At 44.4% G+C, this 24,018-nt stretch overlaps 1 protein-coding gene across 1 annotated transcript in view; it reads right to left on the bottom strand.

Moving 5' to 3' along the window:
- Positions 1–24,018, bottom strand: part of LOC147662849 (E3 ubiquitin-protein ligase TRIM11-like) — a gene marked incomplete at its 5' end in the record, with an annotated part of 152,691 nt that overhangs the window by 112,040 nt on the left and 16,633 nt on the right. Inside the window, 3 exons of the mRNA XM_086950858.1 lie at positions 8,353–8,379; positions 16,540–16,709; positions 19,248–19,270. Of these exons, the coding sequence (XP_086806984.1) occupies positions 8,353–8,379; positions 16,540–16,709; positions 19,248–19,270 (220 nt within the window). The remainder of the gene's footprint in view (positions 1–8,352; positions 8,380–16,539; positions 16,710–19,247; positions 19,271–24,018) is intronic.

Genomic DNA, 24,018 nt, shown 5'->3' on the forward strand with positions numbered 1-24,018 from the left:
CTGTTGTATGTATTTGATTTAATATCTACTAGTCCATCAGACAAAATAAAATTAAATCTTCTTGCCCATTGATGAAAACTGCATGGTTCAGGCGTCTGGCGATATGATTTCCCCCACTCCTGCCAGGCCAGGGGAGTTAACGTTTAGAGAGAAGGCGGGACATGTACCTGCATTTGACCAATTTTAGGCTTTCAATTTTTGAAAGCCACATGCATAGGCCAATAGAATTTGACAAGCAGACGCACAGGCTTTCAGAAAGGTTTCTGAATGTCTGCAGTGCTCACCAGAGGCACTCTCCAAGAGCAATGCATGCGCGCTGCGCAAGGCGAGACCTAAAAAGAAACAGTTAAATATAGAAATAAATCAACATGATTTTATATTGTATGTATTACAGAAAGTAAGCTTAATATGTTTAGACCATACAAAAACTATTATAACATTTTAGGGTGAAGTATCAAGGTCACAAGGTGACAATGTGGCTTTTGCTTGCTTGTGAAACATTTGAAAACAAAGTTTTTTTACGAGAAGAAAATCCCTGAAGTACTGTAGCCTTCTCCTTTCATGCACACATGTACACTGGTTAAAGTATATCATGTAGGCTTTAGAGCAGGGGTCTCCAAACCGGTCCTGGAAGGCCGGATCCATGCCAGATTTTTTGGATATCCCCATTGAGATACATGTAGTAATTTTAAAAATCTGGCATGGATCCGGCCCTCCAGGACCGGTTTGTAGACCCCTGCTTTAGAGCAAGATAAAGGAAAACTAACAAACTGATGCCAGTGTTTGAAAACACAATAAATGTAAATATTGCCTATCGTCCATTTGAACTTCTTTAATATATCTGGGGGTCCTGCAGCATCTCTCACATCCCTGGTCTCAGCGGCACTGCAAGGTTGTGTAGAGTGAAGGAAGTGTATGGCGTTATGCAGTGAGTAGAAGGTGAGTAGAAGGCTAGAGAGGGAGAGGATAGAGTAAAGAACTACGTAGAGAGATGGGCCGTATACCATAGAGTGAAACCTGCGAATACGTATTTAAGACGCAGTCTCCGCCACAGTTTTCACCTGACTGGTGTCAGAAATTGTTGAAGACATGGAGCAGCCCTATTTTACTACCTCAGCCAGTCGTGGCTGGTTGCTTAGTATGGGAAAGTTAACAGCATGTGTTGTTTTGGTCTGGAAATGTAACAGCATTTAACAATTGTATACAACACAATAGCATACACAAGGCAACATAAAATAAAACATAATGGCGCAACACAACAAAGCAGAATGCAACACAACAACCACATAACACAATAACATTGCAATGCAGTAATGCAGCACAAAAACAAGGCAGCACAAAGAACAGAACACATCACCACCACAGCAAAATGCCACACAACAAATATGCATAAACATTAATGTGACACATTGGGGCATCCAGAAACGTTCCTTCATAATATGGTGGTAGATGATGATTGTACCAAGCACTGCCTTAACTTACCACCAAGGATATGAACTAACATCAGCCAAAAATGTTTTCTGATTCGGCCCAGGGGCTCTAACGGCTGTGATGACAGTTTCATTCCAGGAGCTCCATGGGCCAGTCACCACAGGTCTAGCAGTGCTACAGACCCCAGCAGCAGTGCAGAACCCAGCAGCAGTGCAGAACCCAGCAGCAGTGCAGAACCCAGCAGCAGTGCAGACCCCAGCAGCAGTGCAGACCCCAGCAGCAGTGTACTGCCTAACAATGGACAGACCCCAGCAGCAGAGCAGACATCAGCAGTAGTGGAGACTCCAACAGCCATGCAGATCCCTGAAGTGCAACAGATTCCTGCAGTGCTGTAAAACCCTCAACTACTGTAGACCCGGAGCAGTGCTAAAGACCCCAGCATCAGTGCAGATCCCAGGCGCTCTACAGATCCCAGCAGCGCTACAGGTCCCAGCAGCGCTACAGGTCCCAGCAGCGCTACAGGTCCCAGCAGCGCTACAGGTCCCAGCAGCGCTACAGGTCCCAGCAGCTCTACAGGTCCCAGCAGCTCTACAGGTCCCAGCAGCTCTACAGATCCCAGCAGCTCTACAGATCCCAGCAGTGCTACAAATCCAAAAGTGCGACAGACCCCAGCATCAGTACAGATCTCAGCAGCACCTCAGATACCAGCAATGCTCCAGAACCCAGAAGTGCTACAGATCCCAGCAGCAGTAAAGAGCTCAGCAGCAATACAAAGATCAGTACTGGTGCAGACCCCAGCCGTGGTGCAGAGTTCACCATCGCTGTAGATCCTAGCAGGCAGATTTGCTTCAGGGCAGTGCAACCGGTGCCGCAGCACCACACACCAAGCTCAATTGGGCACTCTTTGCAGGACAGGCAGAAGCGAGATAAGAGTAGCTGCGAAGATCTTTGTGTGCATGGCATTTTTTCAGAGGATAATTTAAACGTCATGTTGGTGAGTGCACTTGGAGACATTTTGTCTAGTCTTACTTTGACTTGTGATAAAGTAGCATGTAGGGTTAATGTTCCTGCTAACATGCAGAACCCAGATCAGTATTTCAGGTGGATAACTCTTTGGGTTATTGTTCTTGTCACAGAGATTAGTTGGAGTTCATCAGTTACAATCCTTCCACTATAGCACAGTGAGCTGCATACAAACTGAAAGGCACAGGCTTAGACACTTATTCTGGTCTCCCTCAATGTTTTGTTATTCGACAGTTGTCTAAAAGGGTTTCCTTGATAGTAATACCATTTAATAAATATGACAGCGCCACTGATTGTGTTACAGTTTAAATATTTTTACGGGCAGATTTCCTAACACTTTCCCACCTGGATTGTGTTAAAAATAGATAACACCCTAAACATTTTGGGGCAAGTTCTTTATAATAGGGTGCTAGAGTGGACAGAAGATAGTGACTTATTGGACCCTTGTCAGATGGGATTTAGGAGCAAGGTCGGTACGGTGGAGCAATGTTTGAATTTGAAGTTGATAATTGATAAGTATAATATTGCTCGATCATCCCCTATCTACCTTGCATTTATGGATCTTTTATCCGCCTTCGATCTAGTCAATAGATCCAAACTTTGGCCTATCCTTTTGGATTATGGACTAGATGAGGCTCTTGTCAATTTTTTGGCTTATCTCCATACCGACCTTAAGGCACAAGTTAGGATCGGGACGGGTGGGGAAGTATCTGGACCCATTGAAATAGGTAGGGGGGTCAGACAGGGGTGCGTTTTAGCACCCCTACTTTTTATTATTTATATCAATGGTTTAGCCAAATCTTTAATACAAGTGACTCCTGATGTGCCAACAATCCAGGGGCGACCATTACCGGTTTAATTATATGCAGACGATGCGGTCCTTATGGGACGCACACCTAATGCCCTCCGCTCACTTGTTTGAACTTTTGTTCAATATATGGAGGCTTTAGATCTGCGTGTGAATTTTAAAAAATCTTTTATTATGCCATGTGGCCCAGGAAAACGGAAGCTCAATACTATACATGTAGGGACTGATAAATTAGAATCTGTGAATACATTCCCATACCTAGGGTTGGTTTTCGCTGCGAACGGCTCGTGGAGTGGGCATTTGGCCCACGCCAAGGGCAAGCTCTCGAAAGCCACCAACTCTGTCCTGAGCTTGCCACGCCCAAGGAAAATAGGTGCCACTAGGGCTATTTTAACATTTTCTAGATTACAGTGCATACCAGTAGCCACATATGTGGCAGAGGTTTGGGGTTAAGTCCCAGTATCCAACGAGAGGAAAACCGATTTTGCAGAAAAATACTGGGTGCCCCAATCTCATCCTCTGAGTTTATTTGTCACAAAGAATTAACCCTCCCCTATACATGTGATTTTATCAGGACCAGGCCAGCTCTATTCTGGCTTAAGATCTGGAGGAATAATTTAGCTGCCCTAACGCAGGACATTATAAAGGATTGTCTTAATTGTGAAAAGAGCTTAGCCATCCCCTGGCTTGCGGGAGTCTCAAAGACACTACGTGCCGTGGGCAGGGGAGATATTTTTTCTGACCCATCCAAGATCGAGCTCAAAGACAAGAATGAGGTCAAACAGGCACTATATGCACTTTATAACTCAGAAAGAATGGGAAGGGACTCACTCAAATCTACTGTTGTGACATACATGGGGAGTGAATTGTGTCAGCAACCGCTCCCACCCTATCTTTCCCTCCCCATGACTAATTGGGAAAGATCATTGTTATTTCGCCTAAGGGCAGGCTCTGTGAAATTTTTATTGGGCTTTTCTTTGGGTTATCAGAGAGCACACTATAACCCATGTCCGTGTGATGGACTAAGCACACAGAATGATTTACACTTCCTATTTTTCTGTAAATTTTATCCAAAGTATATTAATTATTTTTCAACTCCATATTTTAGAAAACGAAGACCCCTTTCTTTAGGCGAGTCTTATTTAATGTTGCTTTCTTTGGATACAGATGAATTAACTTTCCGAACTGGCACTTTCTTGAGACTGATAATTCGTGTACATAAAATGATGGAAAACCTCTGAAAAATCAGATTTATGAGTGAGCTGTAATAAATTTTAAGGATCATGATTATTGTAAATAGACTCACTTAGAGATGGGACTGTTTTTACTGTATGTACTTTTATGAATTTTATGAAATTCGAATAAAGGTCTTTTGAATTGAATTGGGATGCACACCTGGTGCAAAGTGTTATTTCGTATCTTAGTTTCCAGAGCAATTCCTGAATAGTGTTGGACAGTAGCCCGAAAGTAACACTAGGTAGCACTATGTGTACTTTACGATAAGGATGTGTCCCATGAGGGGTTATGGACTCTAAAACATATCTATTAACTTTCGTAGAAAGGAATTTGCATCAGCAGCTGAGCGGACTCCAGCAAGAAGGACACAGAATGCAGCAGCAACAGTACAGATCCCTGCACTACCGCAGATTCCATCAAGAAGCGCACAGACTGCAGCAGCAACAGTACAGATCCCAGCACTACCGCAGATTTCATCAAGAAGTGCACAGACTGCAGCAGCAACAGTACAGATCCCAGCACTACCGCAGATTGTACAGATCCCAGCATTACCGCAGATTCCATCAAGAAGCACACAGACTGCAGCAGCAACAGTACAGATCCCAGCACTACCGCAGATTCCATAAAGAAGGGCACAGACTGGGGGGAGGAGCCAAGATGGCGATCGGCACGGACGTGTAGGCTCCCGGCTCCGTGTGCCTTTGAGCCCCGCCAGACGATCCTGAGCGTTAATTTTGCACTGAATGACGACGGGGCGAAGGCGAGTGCGCGCAGCAGCCAGACGCGTGATTCCGGTCTCCCGGCCGGCCTCGCAGACGGACATACTGGTGGAGTTCTCCGATGTCCTTCCACGGTCCTGAGCCGCGCCCTAGACTGCTACGCAGGGCCGGGCGCTGACTCATCGGAGGCGGCCAGCGGGACCTGGGCAGAGTCGGCCCACCGGGAAGCAGAAACTCCGGATCGGTCTCCTCTAAGGGTGCCCCGGCTGTCACATAGCGCGGCCGGAGTGCATCCTCGGGATGATGGCTCGGTGGTATTGTAATTGACTGCGGAGTCCGAGAGGTGAGCCCTCCGGCTTTGTTTACTATCCCGCCCGGTTGGTGCGGGCCGCTCCCGTATCTACGTCTGAGATTCCCTCGGAAAAGGGATGGCCACTGCCACTGCTTGTTTTATGGGTCCACACTTCTGAAGCCCTCGAGACTCCAGCAACGGTCTGCCTGAACCGGTCCCAGCCCTGCCCCGCCTTTGTTCTCCTGTCCAGCTGGAAACGCCTAACGGGTGCCTGCATAAGATGGCGCATTGTACCCCGTCCACTGAAGTGTTGCGTGGGGGCGAGTGTGAGGCACTGGGTGGTTCTTCGACATGGGGACTTCAGCCTGTGCTATCCCTCAACGACATCCTGGCGGCTCTGCATGACTTTCAGTCTGTTTGGAGGGATGGCTGTCGGGCGCTTGGTGGAAGGCTAGACCATATTGCGATCACCCTGGGGCAAATACGTTCGGATGCCCCCCCGACCTGCAATGCATTGCCCCCATCTAAGTTTGAGGAGGATCATGTGGTTTTGCTTGGATGTGGAGGGGCCTTGATGATCCCGGATGGTGTGGATGTCTGGGGCGGATTGCCCACATGTCTCCACTGTTACGAAGGATGCCTTCCCCAGCCATGGATGACGGCCCCGTCTGCTACAGTGTCGCTGTTGCCTCAGACACTGATTCCGCTACTGTTGCCTCTCTTGACTGCCGACTCTTCCCTCGCCCCTGCATCTTTGCGGTGGTATGCTTTTTCAACCTTGGGATTGGGAGTGCCTATCTGCAATGGAGGAGACTGTCAGTGACGAGTGTCTTCCATTTTGTGATGGGGAGCGGCGCCCCGTCCGGGCGTGGACATTTTGTTTTCCTTTGTCTGCTGCGTCGACATCTTCTTTGCGGACATGGAGCGGGGGACTTACGAAAACGGGCCAGGGTTAAGTGTTTTCCACTAGTGTTCGATGTCTGTGTGGCTGGGGGGGGAGGCGGACTGGCGAGTTCCTACGACATGCTCAATGGCGCACTACGTGATGTTTCGCCCCCATTTTATTGCATTAAGTGATAATACTAGTTGGTTGCTTCTTTTGGTGTGGCGATTATACTGATGGCAGGGGAGACCGGGAGCCTGTTGATTTTGCCCTCCTCCGGTATTATGTTCCTTCTTTTTTCTTTTCCTTTCTCCCTTTTCTGATTCTAAATTTCGGGTTTCGGTTTTTGGGCGACAGGCACACTGCTAGGGGGGGGAGGGGGGGTAGGCCGTAGCCTCCGGGGGGGTAGGGATTTCTGTTTCGTTTCAGTTTCTATGGGCCTTATTTCTCTCCTTCTTCTTGGTTCTTCTTACTTTTTCTTTCTACTCTTGGGTCAGTACGGTGGTTGGGTGTAGCGCTGTTTATTGTTTCCGTTGTTAGTCTTATTCCTAACATTGGTTACGGTGTTTCACGTCCATGGGGCGGGCAATGACCAGTGTGTACTGTGCATATGTGCTATCATCCTGATAAGTATCTTTTTCTGCTGATTTTCTGATTGCTGCTTCGTTTTGTTGATACTTTGCTGTGATCATTGCCCGCTATGTGATTTCGGTTGATTGACTGCGTCTGATCCTTCTTATCTACAAAACTTTTTAAAAATTAACCTAACTTATCCTGTGCCCAGCGGTCCCTTTTCCCACACGCCGTGTTTTGGACACTTGCTGCTTTTCGTCTCCGGAACCGCTGGGCTGGTCTATCCTTGCTTTTTGTGCTACCAATCGATTTCGAGGCCGGCCAGAATGGTTGTAGGCCCGTATCTGTATGCTTATGTTGCACAATAAAGGTTTCAAAAATAAAAAATAAAAAAGAAGGGCACAGACTGCAGCAGCAACAGTATAGATCCCAGCACTACCGCAGATTCCATCAAGAAGGGCACGCACACAAGCGGCATTACAGATCCCAGCGCTACCGAAGAATCCAGCAAGAAGCGCACAGACTGCAGCAGCAACAGTACAGATCCCAGCACTCCAGCAGACTCCAGCAAGAAGGGCACAGACTGCAGCAGCAACAGTACAGATCCCAGCACTACCGCAGATTCCATCAAGAAGGGCACGCACACAAGCGGCATTACAGATCCCAGCGCTACCGAAGAATTCAGCAAGAAGCGCACAGAATGTAGTAGCAGTACAGATCCCAGCAGTACTGCAGACCCCAGCAGTGGCGCAGATCCTAGAAGCAGTGAAGCCACCAGAGGCGGCACAGACCCAAGCAGCACTACAGATCCCAATACCAGCCGTGCTGCAGATCCCAAAGGCGCTGAAGATTCTAGCAGCGGCACAGACCACAGCAGCACTACTGATCGTAGTAGTGGGGTAGATCCCAACAGCAATGCAGATTCCAGCAGCAGTGCAGACCCCAGAAGCCGTGCATATGCCAGGAGTGGCACAGACCACAGCAGAATACAGACCTCAGCAGCAGTAGAATCCAAGCAGAGGTGCAGATCCCATGAGCGGTGCAGATCATAGAAGCAATGAAAAACCCAGCAATGGCACAGACCACAGCATAGTTACAGACCCCTGCAGCAGTGCTCATTGTCTGTTCTCTCCCAAAGAGCGGATGTGTGCTCTGGTGAGCTCTATTGCCAAAGCATGAATAATACCAAAGCAAGAAAGAAAAAATAAAAGAGTCCATCTGACTAACAGCAGAGACTCTCTGACATGCTGCACACTGTTAATACTTGAATTATATCAAAGTAATGCACAGAGAGACTAGATTCAACTTCATGAAAACAATCAGAGAACAAGAAGAAATGAAAAGAGAATTAAGTGAGTAAACCAAAAGAAGCACAATTTGTAGTTACCTGCAAAGCGGCGGGCCCATCTCAAGTCTAGGAGAAAAATATAGGAAATTAAAAGAGTAATGAACACACATGGAAAATACACAAATTTGGATCTACAAACAGGGTTTACTATACAAAAATATATGTTATGTGGAAATGTTCTGAAATCTTAATTCACTAAAAAAGGCAATTACCCTTACCAATGCTTCAATCCCAAACTCAAACTGCTCCCCATCCCTTAGTCAAATCCCAATCCTTGTTAGGCTTTTGCCCCATGTAAATAAATATCCGCCAACTCTGAAAGTAAGATTCCGATCAGCAAGAGGCTTGTTTAACTTCATCGGGGCTCTTTAACATCCTAGGCAGTGGCACGCCTTCAATGCTTTGCACGCCGATGCATGGGTGATCCTTGCCACCCTGGCTGGCAGCCGTGCTGTATGCGCTGTTTATGTCCTTGCGCATTGCTGTAGCACCATCTGGGCTTATCTTGGTCCTAATTTACGTAAAGTTTTGAAGCCAACAAATAAATCAATTGAATGTCATTCGAGATCCTTTGCATCATATACACGTGTCAGGAAGGGGAACCACCAACATCCCTTCAGGATAAGGTACATCGTTCCCGGCCCTCCCCCACTTACCACTCAGTCAAACTAAGGAGCAGATTTATTTCTAAAAATCAAGCAGCGCAGCAACTCATCTTGCTGGGCTGCGCGATAGGGAAAGGGCAGGAATGAACACAATTTAACATTATACGGCGCATTCTTGTCTTCTCCCTGTACTGCTGCACCATGTGCTCCCTGGTCCCAATGCAGGTGCACGAGTGCACCGTGGTGCAAGGGTGTCTGCATTGTAAGCAGGATTCTTTTTGAGCAGGAAGGGAAGCTTCCCGCACAAAAACAATACTCAGAGGCATTTTCCTCTTTCTATGTGTGCTGAATAATGCAGAACACATAGAGGAAGTAGCAAGGAGAAATACAGATATTTCTCCTCATTATGCCTCACCTGGTGAGGAATAGATTTAGACACATTACCAGGTCTACCAGTAATGACAATCTGGGGAGGCTAGGCTAGGCTCCAGCCATAGAACGCCTCCCTGGGGCAGAGTAACGCCACGCAGTGATTTACTCTCTGTTATTCTAGATTTATCAAGCCACGCAAGGCCACGCAGTGATCAAACCAGGGGTCGCAGCTGCCCCTCTATGACTTCCATGGCACTACTATCGCTCTCCTCCCAAGAGGGCAGAGCCTGGCAATACAAAATGTGATGGAGACTTTTCTGAAGTCTGCCATCCCCCTATCATCACAGTGTGCGGTGAGGTCAGTGAAGCTTCAGATTCCATCCCACTTTGTGCCGAGATGGAAACGTTACTATTGTCTGGGCTGAGTGATATAAAGCCACACACAGGGCTTCTCTCTGCAATGGAGAGTGGATACCTCTAGTTGCGGCATTGATGCTCGCTCCCCTGCACCACCCACTGATGTAAAGACTGCCCAATATAAGCCCAACGTCACTGCATCACTCCTGTACCCCAAGGGTGTGTCTGGCTGCCCAACCTTTACCACAAGAGAGGCTCAGGCTGAAAGGCATCCATCATTACATTTCGTATGCGGACTGTCAGAGTCACAATCACAAAACAAGCATTGGCAAATGCATTAGGTTTTGCTTATTATACAGTATAAGTTACAGAAAGTCTGTTAAAGTGTTATGACTTGTTTATGTACAAAAAGGCAATATATTGTACTGTTACAAGCAGTATAGTGCAGGTAAGTAATATTAATATTTTGAAACATTAAATAAAAGAGGGAAATAATAAAACTAATTGATGTAATAGCAATACTATGTGTTTAGAGGAGGTCTGATACATTTTCGGCTCTGTGCCACTGCACCTGCTGCACCATTCAAGTCATGCCCCTAGTGCCTGCAAGACTGCATTTGTGACTGCCTGTTTAGTAATAAAATATAGCAATATTTGGTGTTTAGAGGAGTTATGACAACCTTTGGCCCAGGCGCAACAGCACCTGCTGAACCATTCAAATCTTGACTCTATTTGCCTGTAAGCTAACTGCACTTGTGACAGCTTATTTCTTAGGGCGAACATGACCAGAGGGAATTAGAGCGCTTTACAGATAATGTAAAAGTACAAGTACATGGAACACATAAATAAACATCATAACAACAGGTAAAAATATTTAGAATATCCAATAGTCTCAAGTACATAGCATCTAGAGCACAGAGCAGCGTCAAATAGTCAGAGAGTCAAGTGGAGAAGGCGGTCTCAGGCAGATATGTTTTCATCAAAAGCTCTTTAACTTCTTATTTTAACAGGGCATAGGAAGGGATCACCCTGACTTCGGGGGGGAAGAGAGTTCCAGATCCTTGGCACCATACCTGAAAATGATCAATTATAGGTCTTTTTTTTCTTGAATTTTTGTAGTTTGAGTAATAGGGTGCTGGCACTTCTAAAGGCTCTTGAAGCACATGAGAGCTCCGATTTCTGAGCGAGGTACATCGGGGTCTTGAGGTGGATTGCTTTGTGAGTCATGCTTGCAATTTTTAGCTGTATCCGAGCTTCATAGGGGAGCCATTTCAGAGCTAGCAGGTCAGGAGAGATGTGGTTGAATTTTATTGTGCCCGTAATGAGCCTGGCCGCAGCATTGAAGGTCATCCTAAGGGGAGCCGTTATCACTCCAGGCAGGCCACACAGCGTAGCACTGCCATAGTCCAGCTTTGTGATCACCAATGCTTGCACTACAACCTTTAAGTCATGAGCAGGGAGATAAGGTTTGAGCTAAGGCTGCTGAGCTTTGCTCCTTTGGTGAGGGAACTGATGTGTTTTTGCATGTTCAGACTCTTGTCTAGAATGATGCCAAGCGAGGATGCAGAGTCAACAAGGTGAGGTCTGCAGTTAAGAGCCGAAAGCTGATTCAACCATTGCTCAATGTCCAGTGATTGCTTATGGGGTAAGATAAGGAGGATGTGGTAACGCCAGGACAATGCAATCGCTACTAGATGGTAGTAGGGGGGTAGGTGGACTGATTGACAGTTGTTTACAGGCCGATCGTAATTCTGTTTCAATCTTACTGGTCTTATCTATGAAGAAATTTGCGAATTCTTCGCAATTGGGCAATGTCCCTAGACCCAGTGATTCAGAGTTCAGATGAATGTTGGCTTGGGACTTGATTAGTTCGAACACATTTTTGAGACTTTTTTTTGCTTGGTCTAACTGAGTTCTGAAAAAGGTGGCCTTAGAACATCTGATGCGTTTATTATAGGAGCTTCTCAAGGATCTTCGGTGGTGCAGATGCTTAAGGGATGGATTGGACCGCCCCAACCGTTCAGCGAATTTTAGGTTTCTCCTGTTTAAATTAAGACGATCGGTAAACCATGGTTTGGAGCGTTTGAAGGGGATTCTTTTGAGCTGTAATGGGCGACTGAGTCTAGGACATTCAGCATTGCGCGGTTATAATGGGCCGTACGTTCGTAGACACTCAACATGTTTGGTGGAGAGTGCAGGATGTTATCACAGAGAGCAGTCAGCTCAAGCGGGTTGACATTCGATAGGCATCTTTTCAGCTGTTTAGGGTTCTTGGGTTGGGCTTTATTTGTTCTTACCAAATCCAAGATACGGAAGGTGATGCAATAGTGATCGGTCCAATCACACGGGAGGATAGAATCGAGGAAAAGGGAGTTGGGTTTACCAATGACAAGATCTAAGGTAGCTCCTTTGATATGTGTGGGGCTGTCACAGATTTGAATTAGGTTAAGGTCAAGAAGGAAGTATTTGTGGCTATTAATCACCCTATCACTTACATCATTCCAATGGAGGTTGAAGTCTCCCAGGAAGATTTGGGAGCCGTGGGAGTCTACGATAGCTGAGCTAATGTCCATGATCTGTTCTGTGAAGGGAAGGTTGTCGCGAGGTGGGTGGTAAAATGGGTGCAGTTTATAGGAGTGATTGTGATTGTTGCCCCCAGTCACTTCAATGCATAGGTATTCACTGGACGGCAGGAGGTCAGTCTGAAGTACCTTCACTGAAAGATTGCTCCGATGTAAGCAAGCAATGCCTCCACCTTGCCCAGAGGTTCTGTCCAACCTAATGATGTCATAGTTGGGAAGTATTAAGAGGTCCAAGCAGGGGGTAGCTGAGTCATTAAGCCAGGTTTCCCTTCAGCATTACAAGGTCAAGATCCTGCGCCACTGTGAGATCTGCAATGTCCGAAGCATGTTTCGCAGCAGATCTACAATTTAGGAGCACACATTTGAGACTAGTGATGGCGTCTGTTGGAGCGTGAAGCGTGGTGGTGACTCGCGTGAGGTTATTCTCATTTTGGGTTCTGGTGTTAGGCCTAGGTTCCCTGAAGAGATCCGTAGTGATGGATTCAATTTGATGCAAGTTTGCTAGGGAGGGTGGGGGAGCTGGAACATAAGAATGTAGGAGAGAAAGAATATCTGTATCAGACAGGGGAGCTTTGCATCTAGAGGGGCGGGCTGGGTCAATAGGGAGCGGAGCGGAGGCCCACCTATGAGGTATATGGGGAACATGAGACGATGACCTCTGTGAGTGGTATAGGGAAACATGATACGGTGCCCTCTGAGCGTCAAGGGGGTAGGAGAGCCACGAAAATCCGTGAACAAGGAGCGAGCGGCGAAGGTGATTTGTCTTGGTAGGGCCGCAAGGACAGGGGTTTGCCAACAAGGCCTTAGTTATATGTAATATACTGCGGACCTCAGTCTTGAGTTGTTGAAGGCAGGGTACTATATCATTAAGGCAGCCTTCCAGTGAGATGTGTGGAAGGGATTGGAGGGCAAGGTCCCCGGTCTCCTGGGCGTGGGAGAGCTAGTGAAGTCGGGGGAAGGTAGTGCAAGTGTGGATTGCCTATGTCCAGCTGGAAGAGATTCGAGACACTGGAGCTGTCCACTCGGAATGGATAGGCTAGGGGAAGAGGTATTAAAGTCTGAGTGTGTCCCAAGGGGAGGGATTCAGGGAAGTGGCACTGCACGCTCTGGAGGCTGAGTGGGATAGGAGAGGAGGGGAATGATGGATAAAAGACCAGTGGAGGCTGATGGGAGCCTGGTGGGAATATGAATTGGGCTGGCAGAAGGTGATTTGGGAAGAATTGGGTTGGTGTGAGCACTGGGACTTGGCGTGTTAGGACTAGCAAACCATACAGGGGGAGCGGGAGGGTTCGCAAGAGGACTGTACTGGTACAACCCATCCAGTGCGGGCCTTGCGAGGGAGTTATTAGGATTTAGGGTAGGAAGTGGGGGGTCCAACAAGGTAGCTGTGTGATCCGCGGGAGGTGGTGTAGATGTAGGGGATAGAGACTGCGAGTGCTGGGGGACCACTGGTGGTCCCACCCTTGCGCGGTGTGCGGGACTGCCACTAGCCACTGTATTTAAGATGGAGGGGAAAAATGTGTCAAATCGTATTAGATTGTGGTCGGAGGCTTGTATAAGAATGATTCAATTTTTGTAGAGGGAGATGGTGGCTTCAGCTGCATATTTAGTAGTTAATTATTGCAATAGTTGGTGTTTAGATGTGTTCTTAGAGTTTTGGGCCCCAGTGTCACTGCATTTGGTTCACCATTGAAATCATGACGTTAGTGCCTGAAAGGGAACTGCACATGTTACTGCCTGTTTAGTAGTTAAATATTGTAATATTTGGTGTTTAGAGGACTTTTGACAACTTTTGGCCCCGGTGCCTCTGCACCTGCAGTACCATTGAAATGATGACCCTAGTACCAGCTAGGTAATTGCACTTGTGACTGCCGTTTAGTAGTAAAATGTAGAAATATTCTGCGTTTAGTGGGGTCCCTAGAGCTTTTGACCTGCTGCAACTGCACCTGCTGCACCATTCAAATCAAGGTCCTTTTAACTGGAAACTGCAATTGTGACTGCCTGTATGGTAGTAAAATATAGCAATATTGGCTGTTTAGAGGTGTTCTAACAACTTTTCAACCCGGTGCCACTGCACCTGCTTCTCCATTCAAATAATGACTGTTGGCTGCAAGATAACGGCATTCGTGGCTGCCTGGTAAGTCGTAAAATATAGCAATAATCAGTGTTTAGTGGCCTGCCTGGAGTTTTTGGTCCTGGTGACTCTGCACCTGCAGCACTATTGAAATCATGACCCTAGTGCTTGCTAGATAACTGCCTCTTTAGGTGTAAAATATAGCAATAGTAGGTATTTAGAGTAGTTATGACAACTTTTGGGTCTGGTGCCATTGCACCTGCTGCCCCATTCAGATAAAGTCCCTTATAACTACAATTGTATAGTAGTAAAACCGATCTGATAATGCCTACTAAGCGCAAAGAAGGGTACTGATTAAGCATGGGCGAATTTTGCGAATCTCGCGTTCGCGAATTTGCGAACTCGCAATCCGCAAAATCCGCGAATTCCCGCAAATTTGCGGATTTTTTTTTTTTTTGTGTTCGCCCGTGTTTCTGCCAGTTCGCGAGGGTTTTTACAATTTCGCAATTTGCGAACTTACCTGTCGGGTCGCAAGTTTTGCGAACTTGTTGTTTCTACGTGTCCAGCCTGTTTGGGACACTCTTCTTCATCACTGCCACTCTCTGTCACCACTGCCACTCTAACTACTCATGCCACCCTCTGGCCCACCCATGCCACCCTCTGTTTCATCACCACACCCTCTGGTTGTCCAGTGTACATTATTTTCGGCAAAGCAAAGCACACCTTCCCTGCCTCAAGTGACCTGAATTAATTTGGGGCTGATTAATGTGTCACAGAATATTTTTTTAGCTGGCACCTGCTTCCTTAGTGCGCCCTGATTAGTGATCTTTTGCACTTGCTAAGTGCTTTCATTGTTGCAAAATTAGTTACAACACCTGCCCTGCCCCAACTGACAATAATGAATTAGGGGCTGATTAATGGATTTTAACTTCCAGCCTGGCTCCTGCTTGTCTCCCTTAGCTGTAATTCAGGACCTTTGTGGCATATGTGTAACTATTCTGAGGTTCAGAGCAGGGTCACATAATAGTTGCAACTAGCAACTGAACTCTGGAGGGGCCCCTCAGGAAGCACTACAGGAAATGGCTACTAATGATGAGCCTGAACTTTTGAACCTGGTAAGTAGTTTCAGTTTTGCTAAGATCGTATTTCTGCAATTTAGCACTTATTCGCGGGGCGCGAAGTTGTACTGGGAAGCCGCGAACTCACGCGAACAGTGCGAGCAAAATCCGCTGCTCGCGGATTTGCGGATTTTGCGGGAGATTCGCGAATCTCGCGGATTGCGAATTTCCCGAAAATCCGCAAAATCCGCGAGCGAAACGGATTTTCCGCCCATGCTTAGTACTGATGAATGAATAGGAAAAGCCACAAATGTTCTAAGGCTAAAGCATCTGCTTTACACAACAAAGTAATAGATGAGCAAGCATTCCCACACACTGTTAGAAGCTATATGCCATTTCCCTAGGAAGAGATCTTATCCTATAGTTTAACAGTCTCTGAAGTCTGGACAGTAATTGGGGATTAAACAGTATAAATAACTTTGTTGGAAGATAAGTATAGTAAATGAGTGCAGACAGGAGAAGATACGTATCTGTGCAGCCTTAATGTAATAAAAATGCTTCACACACTGAGGCGGATTTGGAGGAGTACTTTGGCCTTGAGAACCAATACGAAAATTCCCTTTCAAGATATATTAAATATAATATATTTCATGCAAAATCTAAAAAACGATAATAGGATTGCAAATTAGGTGAAGAGGAAGAGCCCCATAGTCCTACTCAAGAAACCTTTACTGTGGTATAGGGTGAATTGTGCATCCTTTGATTGACCAATATTAATTTTTATTATAGATTCCTGTCCATTAACTATGTTTTGCCGTAAGATTACAGCAGAGAGAGTTTAGTCAGTCATTGCGCTCAAAAGGCCACTAGTCAAATCACCGCAGGCCAGCGCTGCCGCTTTTCCTTATGATGCTGGTATTACAAAGCTCCATAACATTGGGTAAATAAATATACAGGTACTTTACAACTATTCAAAGAAGCCTCTCTGATTTATAAAGTCATATTTAATTGCTGCATTAATTAATCAGCATTCAAGCTATTTCATAGGTTGGGATTTAAGTGTCTTAGTAACAACACATTTGCTTACTGAATATATTGGTGAGATGATAAATATAAATATTCACAATATCCTGGACATTTTTATAGTTAAAACTAATGACAAGTTTGTGGGTTCTCACCCAATGATTCAATTATCTTTATCTGCAGGTCCAGCTCTTCGTACTCTTCGTCGTACTCTTCGTCGTACTCTTCGTCGTACTCTTCGTCGTACTCTTCGTCCTTGACGGTCTCATCTTTCTTCTCCATTAAGGTATCCCCATCAGCTTTCTGAGTTTTCATATTTTCATACCTTGGAAATTGGAAAAAAGAGATGCTATGAAATTCCCATCTACTTAGACGGTAAGGGTAGGACAGAATTTATACATTGAGCATGTAAAAATATGAAGAAATAATCCAACAAAAGATATAGGCAGCGAGTAGGGAATATTCAATCAAATAAAAATGAAGAATAGAACACCAAGCTACAAACAAAAAGATGTATGAAGGAGAAAACCTTTTTTCGGCCAAAGACCATAAAAGCACAAATAGAGAACATAATACATGAGAAGGTTGAGCATATAAAGTGCAATGAACAGGCAGAGGCAGTCAACAGTCAAATAAAGTGCATAGTGATAATGCATCAAAATCTCAACGGGAATTCATTGCTCGAATTAGACTTCCATAATGAACGCACATCATACTTCACCTCCGACTTCTATAATAAGTGACAGAAATAAAATAAAAACGAAATCATTACCAATACACTTAAAATATACATTTAAAGTGCAATAAATGAGTAGATAAATGAACAATTAACCAATAGTTATGGGTATGGACGGTGTAGACTTGGAGAGCTGCTGATTGAGCTTTGGTCCTATAAACTTTCAAGGCAGAAAAAATTGTTTGAAATTTTGAGGGTGAAAACAAAGATTGCTGGGCCTTTCCTAAATTTTAAGGGAAGTATGCGTCACTGTAGTGTGTAGGATGTTGTAAGGCTTCATGGAGTCCAAAAGTTGGGCATCCATTTTGTTGGATATAATGCCTTCACACACTCTTTCAGGAGTCATGCTTCATCATCTGGGCTCTTTAGCAGAGATCTTCTATCCAACTGCTGTTTTGGTGAAGTGCGGGTGTGGGGCCAGGAGAGCGTAGACGTGTAAGTGTGGGTTAAAATAAAGCTAGGGGTGCCATGGAAGAATTTACTCTGGGGGTCCCGTGCTCTAATTAAAAATAAGCCTGAAAGGTACTTGCTGGAATATTATGCTTCCAATTACGAATTCCGTTCCAGTTGGTGCTCTAATTGGTCAAAATGTTTCTCGCTTGTGTATACTAACTAGCGATTCTTCAGGGCTAAAAAATTATAATAAAGAATATATCTAAAGATATGACTGTCTACGTAAAAGTGTTCTCACTAGTGTCCAATGTCAAGTGTACAGTCTATTGGATTTGCTAACAGAAAAGCATGACACCTGAAAGGGTGTGTGAGGGCATTACATCCAATAAAATGGATGCCCAACTGTAGGACTCCATGAGACCTTACAACATCCTACACACTACAGTGACACGTACTTCCTAAATTGGAACAGCCCAGCAAACTTTGTTTTCACTCACTTATTGAGGGCACCCGCTGAGGCTGGACCCACCACACATAAGGAGTGGTGATTGCCTTACCTAAATACCTCTCCCTTTTGTTGTAATATATTGAAATTTGGAGGATCATGCTTTTTCAAGATGCCAACAGAAGTATGAGGGATGATCAAACTACTTTGAGGATCTGGGGGGACCACGAGAGGAAGTTAGTGATTCCAACTCCAAGATAGATGAACGTTTGTACGTGTGGTAGTGCCTAAAGCTAATTAATACTTGAGATTCTTATGGAATCTAAAAAAACATTATTTTAGTCTTTTGAAAGTTATTTTCTTGCCCCCCTCCGCCCCGGATAGGTAGAAGACCTGCGACGTCCTCCCCCTGGTTCTTTAACTGAGACATCTTGTAAAGCGGGCACCTACTGAGTGCCTGGACACCCACATGGGTTTCAAATTCACGCTCTACCAATCCATGTTACATTACATTACATAACAAAGAGAAGAATGGGGCATAGAATGTATACGGTGAGGAAAGTCAACCTGTCACTTGCTCTGTACAACACTAACTAGGTTACTAAGTTACATAATATTATTAAGTAAATGTGACTAAATAATATACCAATGTGCTGAGAGTAAAACAGTTTAGAAAAAGTATGTTAGAAAATGACTAATATTACTATATTACTATAAATACCTTGTCATTATACAGCACATTTCACACTTCAAATGTTTCTACATGTAAAAATTTGCATTTTAACCCACTTGAATGTTATTTAATCTCCCAGTGCCAGGATGAGGAAAGCCTGAGGCTGCACATCTTTAGTACCCTGCATGGTTCAGCCGCAACCGTTCAACCCAGTAAGCCTTACAATGTATATTAAAATATTGCTTTATAATATAAAAACGAAATTAAGATGAAAAACGTATCCAAGAAGGGGATATTAATGTAGAAAAATTAAAGAAAGAGTTTAAGAAAAAACAAAAGGCAAAACTTTGACTAGAAACAAAGAAAAAGAAGGGAGTATAAATTAAGGGCAAAAAAGACAATTTAAAAAATAAAAGAGAAAGATATGGGCCACATTAAGAGAATGGAAAATAGTGCATGAAATTAAAGGAAAAATAAAACTGTGAAAAAATAAAGTAACATCATAATTTATAAAACGAAAAATAAACAAACTAATGTGAAACAAATGGAAAAAGAGAAATGGAGAAGACCCAAAAAAAATTTTTATATGGTGAGCTGCCAAAAAAGATAATGTTACCTGATCAAAACGATCTTCGCATCCTGGGGAGTGAAACACAAACAGATTAACACGCGACAATAGTCTACATTCACAGGAAAATTAACATTTTAAAAACATTATTTACAAGTTTCCTAATTACAAATAACTATATACAAATATAAACAAATATGTTAATAATGAACACATATTTGTATTACTGACCATGGCAGATAAAGCATCAAGCACAGATTTTCTTGATTAACCCATGAATAGATTCAATCCAATGGAGCTTTAACTAAAGTGATAAATGGTCCTTTCCTGTAGAAAAGGCTAGACCACATACATAAAGAGTAGAAGATTGTGTGGGGGCAGAGTCATTTCTAAATGTTGCATAATGAGTTTCTCAGCTTCTGCAGGATCTTGGGACTCCATATGGAGCAGGGCAACTCTTTCTCTGGGCACAGGATCGGGAAAGGATTACAGACTTAAATGCATGAGATATTGACATCCTCCAATTTCGTTACATGTGGTCCCGCTCACAATCCTGCAGTAGGAGGTGTCAGTACCTTTGTGGTAATCACCTCTGGAAATCTTCAGATTGGCAAGCAACCAATCTACTCAATGTTTGTGCGACAATGGTCAGTAGGGTAAACTACTAGCTTGTACCATTAAATTTCATTTGCTGTGGTCCCATGAACAAGATTCTCAGTAAGAATAACGGCTAGGGCGCTCGACCTCGGACCTGGGGACCTGGGTTAGAGTCTCGGTAACGACGCTAAACATCCTGTGATTCTGGGCAAATCACTTAATCTCCCCGTGTCTAACAAAACAAGCATTTGCAATGCAATAGGTCTCGCATTATGAAAGTTTGAGCAATTGGTCTTGTAAATGACAATTTTTTTATTTATTTATTTATTTATTTATTTTATTTACTGACACTTATAGAGCGCGAACAATTACCCTTGGGTGTCTCGGCGCTAGACTGCAGTAATGTCAATTCCTTAGAGGTGAGGTATACGGTGGGTGTACTATATTATTGGTTGAATAACCACGTCTTCAAGTTTTTTCTAAACTGTAAGAGTGATGGACTGGCTTTGACGTGGTATGGTAGGGTATTCCAGATTTTGGGGGCCGCAACTAGGAAGCGGCGGTCACCCCATGTGACTGTTCTGCTACGTGGGACCACTAATTGATTAAGTGATGAAGATCGTAGCTTTCTGGCTGGACTATAAGATATTAGATGATCTTTAAGGAAACGAGGCCCCTGATCCTGCATTACCTTATAGACTATACACATAGCTTTAAACTTTATCCTGTTTTGGATAGATAGCCAGTGGTAGGTCCTCAGAGTATCTGAGATGGGCGCAAATTTTGGTTTTTTGGACAGCAGGCGTGCGGCTGCATTCTGTACCGTCTGCAACTTTTTTATGACTCTGGATTGTGCATTCAGGAAGAGTCCGTTGCAGTAATCTAGTGAGCTTAAAACCAATGACGTGACCAGGGTCTTAGCGGCCGTGTCAGGCAGAAAAGGCAAGATTTTCCTTATCATTCTGAGTTTAAAATGGGCCGTGGACGCTACCTTATTGGCATGAGCCATAAAGTTGAGCTGGTTGTCAAAGGTAACTCCTAGATTTCTCACCTTGGGGGTAGGACAAGGTGGAGTGCCAAATGCTGATGGCCACCAGGTAGTCGGCCAGGATGGCGAGAGATTGCCAAAAATGACAACCTCCGTTTTATCGGTATTGAGCTTCAGGCAGTTTCCTGCCATCCACTCACCGATAGCTGTCATGCCTCTTTGGAACCGTTCTGCCACCTCCTGTCCGTCACCCTTAATGGCCAACACCAACTGTGTCTCATCTGCGTATGAGGTTAGGCTCATCCCATGTGCTTTGATGACACTAGCAAGGTCCGACACATAGATGTTAAATAGTGTCGGACTAAGGGATGAGCCTTGAGGAACCCCACACGGCAACGACAATTTGGCAGATTGGAATGGTCCAAGAGTGACCGCCTGAGTTCTATTAGCCAAGAAGGAAGCAAGTAGGTTTCTCGCAGTGGACTGGATACCCATTTTTTCGACACGGTCGACCAAGGTCTTATGGTCAACCGTGTCGAATGCTGCCGAGAGGTCTAAGAGTACCAGCAAGGCTGTCCCTCCTTGGTCCCGGATGAGTCTAATATCATCCGCTGCTTTGATGAGAGCAGTTTCGGTTCCATGGTATTTACGGAACCCAAACTGGGTATCATCAAGCAGATTGTTTCTCTCTATATGTTCCGACAGCTGCTGGTTCATGGTTTTCTCTGTCACTTTGGCTAAAAAAGGGAGACTTGCTATAGGCCGGTAGTTTTTCAGATCTTTCCTGTCAAGAGATGGTTTTTTAAGCAAAGGCTTAATCAACGTGTTTTTTAAGGAGTCTGGATAAGTCCCAGAGCTCAATATTATATTGCAGACGTGAGTGATAATGGGAATAATTGTGTCTGAAACCATGGCTAACACCGATGTGGGGCAAGGGTCCAAGGCGGAGCCTGATTTAATGGACCTCAGTAAGCAAAGGCTTAATCAACGTGTTTTTTAAGGAGTCTGGATAAGTCCCAGAGCTCAATATTATATTGCAGACGTGAGTGATAATGGGAATAATTGTGTCTGAAACCATGGCTAACACCGATGTGGGGCAAGGGTCCAAGGCGGAGCCTGATTTAATGGACCTCAGGATGGTTTTTGTTTGATCGGTCGTTAAAGGTTTGAAACTCGTCATGGTATTACTCAGGACTGTCTGAGAGGGGGGGCAGCATTAGTATTAGGTTCCAAGGTAAAAGCTTGGTATATATTATTCACCTTCGTGAAGAAGAACTCAGACAGGGCATCACATAGTGATTGTGATGGGGGGGGTTTAAGTCTGGTGCATTACCCGATAGGGTTTTAGCTATGTTATACAGCGGTTTGCTGGAATTTTTAGCTTGTTCGATGTGCAGAGAGAAGAAGCGCTTCTTTGCTGCCGTGATCATAATTTTATAGGTGGCTAGAGCTTCTTTATATTTATTCTTACTTTCACTGTCATAAGTTCGTCTGCAGTACCTTTCCCTGTTTCTCGTTAATTGTTTCTGTATTTTTAGCTCTTCTGTGTACCACTGAGCAGTCGGCGTACTTCTGTTTCTTGAGTGGGACTTAGTGGTAGCCAGTTGGGACGTAGCGTCACTCAGCCATTCATGAAATTGGGAAGTAGAAGTACAGGGATCGTTAGATAGTTCAGGTTTAGTGTTATTTAAAAGTATATTTAGGTTGTTGTAATTTATGTCCTTCCATGCCTTGAAAGTGCCTGGCTTGGGGTGGGAAGTCTTCTTCCTGAACGGATCTTTAATGGTCAGCCTACTGAAAATGGCCGAGTGGTCGGTCCAGGTCATGGGAAGGATTTCGGTCACCTGTAGGTCTTCCACGTTCGTAAACATGCCATCTAGCGCATGTCCTGCCCGATGGGTTGGGGCCATGACCAATTGCTTAAGACCTATAGTTTCAAAGTCTGCTGTAAGGGTGATAGTATCTTTATCATTATTTTGTTCAAGATAAAAATTAAAATTTATGTGTTGGTTTTGAAAATAGCTAAATTGATAGCTTTGTCATTTTCAATGCCAATAGTTATAACTTTCGCAAATGTGACACATATAGCATTTGTAATGCAACATGTTTTGTATTTACGTGACTCAGATGTATTGATATTACAAATAACAACGGCTTTTAATTTTTTTGAATAATTAATACTTAAATAAATGTGATTGTAATTTTAAGCTTAAACTTTTGTAAATAACTTTTGTGAAGATTATGTTCAGTGTATCTTATTGTGATGGAAATCCAAGAACAGAAGTGAAATAACATTTTTGTGACATTTGTAATAAAGCTTGAAACATTGAGAGAACATAATTGAACCAGTTGCTGTCGAATAGTTGCACAGATTGATGCTGTGATGTTGCGGGTGGTGCTGTGGTGGTGCCGAGTGATGCTGTGGTGGTGCTGAGTGATGCTGTGGTGGTGCCGAGTGATGCAGTGGTGGTGCCGAGTGATGCTGTGGTGGTGCTGAGTGGAATCTGCACTCTACATATGGTATGTTATGCTTACATACGTTCCATATATTATCCATGTATATGCCACATTTAGCAATATTACTTTGTTTGTATACCCTTTTATGCTGCTCTAAAGTTATTTCAATGGGTGAAATTCGGAGCCTGGGCAGCAGGCAGGAGAAGATAAGAGATTGCATCGAGTGCGGACTTGTGAGCAAGCGCCTTAAGCTATCGGGATGCTACTTCAAGGCACGTAGACAGGGTCGTAATACCCAATGATACTCGTAAAGGTAGCTACAAAAAATGGCGTAAGGTTGTGCACACACCCTGCAAAGATGCGTGTAGCGCCTGAAGTCACAAGTTGAACCTGGTGTAGTTTGCTACAATAGACGATAGTTATCAGTGAGGTATGATATGGCTCACCTGGCTTTGTTCAACCATGAAACGAAAGTAAACCGCTCATTATAAAGCGTTTCTTTTATGAATTTGCAGCGACATACATTTACATCCTAAGGCATGGAAAAAAATCGAAAAAATGATACATATTTGGCAGGAACTCCTGGAATGCAGGCTTCAAGTAACGGAAGCTCCTTCTTATTCAATCGGATAACACCGCACACCTAAAGTTATTTCAATGAGTGAAATGCGGAGCCTGGGCAGCAGGAAGGAGAAGATAAGAGTGCATCGAGTGCGGACTTGTGAGCAAGCGCCTTAAGCCATCAGGATGCTAGTTAAAGGCACGTAGACAGGGTCA

The sequence above is a fragment of the Lissotriton vulgaris genome, unplaced genomic scaffold, assembly GCF_964263255.1.
Source record: "Lissotriton vulgaris unplaced genomic scaffold, aLisVul1.2 SCAFFOLD_482, whole genome shotgun sequence".
In the NCBI taxonomy this organism is placed as follows: domain Eukaryota; kingdom Metazoa; phylum Chordata; class Amphibia; order Caudata; family Salamandridae; genus Lissotriton; species Lissotriton vulgaris.